This window comes from Tupaia chinensis, unplaced genomic scaffold (genome assembly GCF_000334495.1).
Source record: "Tupaia chinensis unplaced genomic scaffold, TupChi_1.0 Scaffold000544_1, whole genome shotgun sequence".
Lineage (NCBI taxonomy): Eukaryota > Metazoa > Chordata > Mammalia > Scandentia > Tupaiidae > Tupaia > Tupaia belangeri.
In genome coordinates, this window is record NW_006160056.1 from 3,577,697 (window position 1) to 3,584,876 (window position 7,180).

The following is a 7,180-nucleotide window of genomic DNA, read 5'->3' on the forward strand; positions in this document are numbered from 1 at the left end:
CGCGACTGCCCTCCTTTTGCGCAGGCGCAGTTAGCAGTCCAGCGGCCGCGCGATGCCGGGGCGTCACATTGCTCGTGTCCGGACCTTGTATAGACGAATCTTGCAGTTGCACCGCGTTTTGCCCCCGGACCTCAAAGCCCTGGGCGACCAGTACGTGAAAGATGAATTTAGGAGACATAAGACCGTTGGTTCTGACGAGGCCCAGCGTTTCTTGCAGGAATGGGAGGCAAGTGATGCCCCCCTCTTCTTTGCCCTAGTCTTTTGGGGTTCCTCATTGGTGTCCCAGTTTGTCTTTTTTAAAGACCGCCAATTTCAGCTCGTTCCCAGTACCCCGTGTAGAATCAAACAGAGCAGCTGCTTGGTTTGTTTGCATTAAACAGCTTTAAAGCCGTTCTGACAAGTTTTCCCAAAGTTGCATCCCAAGTTCCCTGAGTTGGTCCCAGGGGTGCCTCCCCTCGAGCAGATCCCGTTATGACAGCGTCTCCAATTCAGTCCAGCTTTCTGAGTTCCTGCAGATTCTCGGCGCTGCAGGGTGGGTATAGGGAGTCACAAGCTGAATGAGCCACCGACGAGTGCTCAAATTGCTCATCAGCTTTTTGTCCTTTTAGTGCCTTGGAAGTAGCCAGCGCTGCATTAATAGATTAATGGATCTTTTATTACTTCGTTTTCAGACTTAGTTTATTATTATTTTTATAATCTCAGAGCTCTTGCTTGAGTCAGTTATTTTCTCCCTTGACTGATAGCAGAAAGCAGGTAATTTTAAAAAGACTGTGTGGGAATTGCAAGTGTTGAAGGAGAAAAATGCTGGTCGTAGTTAAATCAGGCCAAAGTTGTTTTTTCTGGGAATTCTGACTTAATATTGGTGGTGTGGTCAACTGGCTGGTAATGAGACACAGCCACTGTGTCTCCACTGTAAGTTACTTTTTTACATTTCAAAATTGATACATTTTTGGATGAGTACTCTAATATTGTGCAGATACCCTGTTTTCAAACTTTGCCAGATGATTTTAGTATTCACTGATGGATTGTGCATTGTGTTCTGGTTGTGATTGTCTATTTCCCTCCTTTAGTATGAATCCTTAGTTGGAACACTTCTATAGGGAAGAGCTGTCCCTTTTTTCGTTGTGGTTCTTGCGTATTTCTTATTTTTTGGAATGAAGTAAGAGAGTATTCCTTAGGACCAGGGCCTGTAGTTAATGAATTGGAGCTGAGTAAGTTTAAATTCGGGGCCAAGAATAGTGTGGTGGTTGGGGTGCTGGATTCCCACATGGTGGACTATGGTTCCACTCCTGGGCTTGGCAGCTTGCTTTCTCACCCTCCTTCTCTCCCTCTCTGTCTCTCTGTCTCTCTCTGGTCAAATTGAAGAATAATAACAACATTAAATTAATAGTTCTTAACACACACACACACACACACACACACTGTGCTCAAGATCCCAGAAAAAGAATGGAGAAGGGGTTGCAGAATGGCCATTCTCCCGGTGATTTCTCACTTCCACCTCACTGTCTCTCTTTGGCACATGCACGCACCCTATGGTAGGGGACTGGTGCTAGAGAGTGATGTCCTTTAGCCTTCCAAGTCTTTTGTCCCCCACATGTTCCGTTTATGTTATGCTGCATGCTACTTAGGTTTAGCATGCACTTGCATGTTGTTTGATTAATGGTGATTAGAAACTTGGCACGTGGTGTTGGAGAGTGTAACTAGCCTGATGTTTATGTTTTTATCAAGGTTATTCAGAGAACACTTGTGGATTTTTAACTCATACTATGTGGAGTTTGGACTCAGATTCTTTCACATGCTTGTAAAATCAAGTGTGGACTTGAATGAATTCTGAGTTGGTTTTACATCATTGGGCAAGGTTGTGTACTGGCACCACCAGAGAAAAATAAGGAAGAAGAATCAGGTGTGCTAGAGGTCTAGTATGGGAAGATAGTTCTCTTTCTCTTCTTCAATTCTTATTTCTTCCATGGATGAGTGAGAGGCAGTTCTCAACAGCATCTCAACGCCGATTGATCCACCCTTAGTCAGCCCCTAGATCATGTGTACGTGAAAGCCTAGCCTACTCAGGGAGGCTTCCCAAGGTGAACCTGGAACCTTCCAATGCGGGGGGCATTGCATTTTTACTACTGAGCGTTCTCTCATCACCTCCATTTGTGATCACGGGGAACTGGCAGATAGTAGAGCGAATTAAGCTGAGGAGGTTTCTGTTCAAGGACCACTTGAGAGGAGATGGAAGGAAACTTTCATCTCAAGGATAAAATGTAAGTGCATATTGCAGAGTAAGTAGGGAACATATCATTTCTTACTATAAGAGAAAAGAAAGTAAATTTAGGAAGCGATGTTAGGGAGACTGATAACTGATAAAATATCCTTTGTAATCTCACTGCCAAACTTTAGGAAGCAACTATGAGAAGTGGGATTGCAATTTATAGCCTTTTAAAGTTTTAACTGCCCATTTTGGAAGAATAACTGATTTAGATAATGGCTTCTATTTTATACTCTGCCTAAAACTTGTTTCCTAGGAAAACAGAATGAGCATTGAAGATGAAATGATAAGTAAAACACACTGATGAGGGAGCCTGAGCGAAAAACAGTATTCTCTCAGGAGTGCCTTTGAAGTGACTTCATGTGTTTAATTTTCCTTTTTCTGCCCCCTTCATTTGTCAGTTGACTTCTTGCCTGATTTCTGTTGGTTTTTCTAAGCAGCTGCTTTGCTTTGTTGTAAAGCATTTATAGAAGTTCTGTTCCTAGAAAAAAGCAAAAAGGCTTAAACATTCTACAAATAGTTATTGATCATTATTACCAGGAATTGAGCTAGGTATTGTTGGAACATAAAAGTGAATAACAAATGGGGACCAGCAGTTAACGTAATGGCTGGACTCCCATGTAGTCGACTGTGGGTCGAGTCCCGGACCCGGTGGCTTAAACTCACGCCAGGCGCATGTGTGTGTGTGCCCAGGATCCTGAGAGGAGAATGGAGGAGAAGGGATTGTGGCATGGCCATCCCCCCTGGGGGGTGATTTCTCGCTTTCTGTCTCTCTGTCTGTCTGTCTGGCGAGTGCACATGCCCTATAGCAAAAACCAGGTTGAAGATAGAACTGTAGGAGATTGATGTAACAGTTCTGTTTTTTTCTTTTAGAGAGAATTTTACTACTGAGTACATGTGCTTGCCAGATAGAAAGTGAAAAATCACCCCCTAGGGGGAATGGCCACACCACAGTCCCTTCATTCTCCTCTCGAGATTTTAGGAATACACGCACTGAGCGTGAGTTTTAGGCCCCTGGGTCCTGGGCTCGAACTGGGGTTGATTACATGGGAGTCCAGTGACATAACCATTACTCCATCTGCTGGCCCCTTGATGTAGTAATTCTAAATAAGTATGCGGGGTATTCAAAAAGTTCACGGAAAATCGTATTATTAAAGAAAACCTATGGGTTTCAAAATTTTTCTGCACCAAAATAAGCTTGTGCTTCAACCCATTTTTTCCACTGTGTTGAAGCTCTCTCATATATGCCTGATCAGTGCAGTGGTGCTGAGGATGGACAGTAGAGATGAAAGGTGGAATTAGGGACTCAGCATGGTGACTGATACAGGATTAGTTGGTGGCTAGGTATGGGTGGGACATAAAAATGAATAACAAATATATTTCACTTTTACAGTGTTTAAAGTTTGATCAAGTAGAATAGACAATTATACTATGAAACTGTGTCTGTCTGGAATGGATTGGGTATGGGGTACGGAATGGATTCCTCCAAGGTTTTGGAAGATGACAACAATAACCAGAACAGGTTTCTAGTAGATGAGGAATGAGTATAGTTTGCTGTATTTTGTGTTAAACATGTTGGTGGGACAGTGAAGTGGAGATGCTCTGAAATACGCATTTGCGTGATACTCAAGGAGGAATTAGATTATGGCTGGATATAGAGATTTCAAAGTTGTTATCTGTAATTGGTGGTCCAGTGGTGTGGATGGAAGTGTGTATAATGCAGGGGAAGGTGGTCAGATAACCCTAATGTTTAGGAGTTAAGAGAATGAAGGTACACGATGCACAGTAAAAAACTATTTTGTTCTTTTAAAACCTGGATTTAGTTGTTCCTAACTTCTTCGGAGAAACATGAATACATATGTTTTTTTTCTTGATTATGTTTACTTCTTTAAACTTGTGTAATAGTCTAGATATCATAATATAACATTTGCTCTTTTGTTTTACTTTGTTGCATTTGTTTTCCAGAGGAGGAAATGCTTCAGGTTTTATGTAGCCATCTATTTGTAACTCACATGGGCTATCTTTTTATGACTTTGAAGTGGATTGGCTAGATAAAAATATATGATTAAGTTGCATGTCACCTATATTTAGAGTTTCCTTAACTTAGTATAATTAGGGATGGAGGGGTATTTTGCTAGTTTTTATAATTGCATGCCTCTCTTAACTAACTTGGGATCTCGTTTTGTTGCTTTTGAACAACCTGATTTGTAATTGATAGTTTAGCTTGTGGAAGAAAAGGAATGAATTACCTCTCTGTTTAGTATGGGTTTTATGTGTGGGGGATACCTCTACCAAGAATGAATGGCTCACTTGGGTCCCCCTCAGTTATATTGTTTATTCTGTAAAATAAGTTGTTTGGTATCATACAGCTAGATGGGACAAAATCTTGTGCTTTTACCTCATGCAAGTCTAAGATTTTGGAAATTAATATTTCCAGAAAACTACTAAACTTTTACAGTCTGACATTTTCCTTATATGTTGTTTGTTTGCTACAATTTACATGTCTATTTCCCTTATTTTTTTATAGTTTTCCTAAGGGTAAGGTAAACTTCTTAATCACTTTTTTATCTTCTATACCTTCAACATAATGTCTTATACACAATTGTTTAAATGATTAAAGTAATAATTTATTTTTATTTTTTGTGGTTTTTTTTTTGGAGAGGTTTTTATAACAGGGCAAATGTGCTCTCTAGAAAGACAGAGACAGAGACACAGAAAGCGAGAAATCTCCCCCCCCCCCAGGGGGGATAACCACAAAAAACCCCCCCCCCCCCCCAGGGGGGATAACCACACCACAATCCCTTCTCCTCCATTCTCTTCTCAGGATCTTGGCATGCAAGCACACATGCCTGGTCTAAATTTAAGCCACTGGGTCTGGGACTCGGACTACGGTCAACTGCATGGGAATCCAGTGACATAGCCATTACACCAACTGCTGGTCTCTATTTTTATGTTTATTAGCCCAAGGTGCTAATAATAATAATAATACCTCACATTTCTATTTCAAAATTTTTTTCAATAATTAAAATAAAGTTGCTGGGCTATAACTGTTACAATGTTTTATTAATAAGGCTTTTTTTTTTTTTCTATGTAGTATTATTTATTTATTTAGTCTTAGCCATAGGGCACATGTACTTTCCAGAGACAGGGAAGCTGAGAAATCACCTTGCCAGGGGGATAGCCACACTATAATCTATTCTTCTCCACTCTCCTGGGATTTGGGGCACACATACAGACACTCCTGGTGTGATTTTTCAGCTGTTGGGGCCAGGATTCAAGCTGATTGGCCTTGTGGGAGGCCAGTGCCTTAACCACATCACCACCTGCTGGCCCCTGTCTGTGTAATTTTTTTTTTCTTTTTTTTGGAGAAGTTTTTGTTATAGGGTGCGTGTGCTCGCCAGAAAGACAGAGAGAGAGAGAGACAGAAAACGAGAAATCACCCCCCCCAGGGGAGATGGCCATGCCGCAATCCCTTCTCCTCCATTCTCCTCTTGAGATCTCCAGCATGCACGCACACGCGCCCGGCATGAGTTTAAACCACTGGGTCTGGGACTCGAACCGTGGTTGACTATGTGGGAGTCCAGCGACATAGCCATTATGCTAACTGCTGGTCCCATCTGTGTAATTTTTTTGAAAGGTTTCTTTGGGCTTTAATTGTCCCAGTACAGGAAATAATATTTTGTTCCAAAAAGTGTACATGTACCAAAAAGATTTCTTGTACCTCAAAGAGATGATTATAAGATGAGGTAAATTATGGGATGGCTTTCTCTTTGTTTTAGGCTTATGTATTAATAGCATTAAAATGGATATAAAAATATTGTATATTTTATTCCTCCTTGAAGTCAGTGAGTGACACGTAACATAAAATTAATAACTTCTGAACTTAAAAAATTGTTATAATAAAAAGGCAAATAGAATATATTGGGTTGCCAGAAAAGTCATGATATATTTTTTCCTATGTTTTTCTATGGAAAAATGCACCGTGACTTTTCTGACAAACAATATTTGGGATTAATGTATAATTAATAGTGTTAATATGAAAAAGAACTTACTTAGTTTGATAGGAAAAACAGCCTTAATGAAAGAATGGGCAAAGGTATTCTAGTAGGTCATTTTGTGATTTCTGTACAAAGATGTTAATTGCTGTGTGCCATGTATATAGTAAATGTGGAATTTAAAGCTGTGTAGATATCCAGAGATAGAATGAAATTATGTCATAGCCATATGATGAATGAGTTAGTGTGCAGCTCTTAGAAATGTTTCAGAAGAATTAATGAAAACTGCACATTATATCATTAAATGTAAATAGTGCTTATCTTTGGGTGAGAAGATTAAGAATGATTATAATTTTTCATCTTTGTATTTCATATTTTTCAAATACTCTGCAAAGATCATGTTATTTTAGTAATCATAAGAAGTCAATAAATGTCATTTTAAAAATGTGGTTGGATATACTAAATATTTTTGTTGCCAATCTTGTTTTCTAAAGGTATTCATCTAGCTGCATCCAATGTATCAGATAACAGTATCTTATAAATATATTTTATGATTTTGCCCTTTGGGACTTCTTTCATGTTTCTTAAGTACTTTTTGTTTGTTTGTTTGTTAGGTTTTTGCTATAGGGTGCGTATGCTTGAGGAAGAGAGAGAGAGACAGACAGAGACAGAGAAAGACAGGAAAAGTGAGAAAGCATCCACCAGGGTGATGGCCATTCTGTAATCCCATCTCCATTCTTCTCTTGGGATTTTGGGTGTGCACACACATGTGCGCAGTGTGATTTTTTTTAAGCTGCCAGGTCTGAGACTTGAACCTTGACCAGCCATGTGGGAGTCCAGCCCCTTCACCAGCCTGCTACCTGCTGGCCCCAGTGTTTCATAAATACTAATATCACTATATACTTTGTGTAATTTCCTG

General features: G+C 40.0%; 1 protein-coding gene across 1 annotated transcript in view; it reads left to right on the top strand.

Annotated features, from left to right (window-relative positions):
- The window catches only part of SDHAF3 (succinate dehydrogenase complex assembly factor 3), an 81,255-nt gene continuing 74,075 nt past the window's right edge, over positions 1-7,180 (top strand). The window contains exon 1 of the mRNA XM_006157506.3: positions 1-226. Coding sequence (XP_006157568.1) covers positions 53-226 — 174 coding nt within the window. The 5' untranslated portion in view covers positions 1-52. The remainder of the gene's footprint in view (positions 227-7,180) is intronic.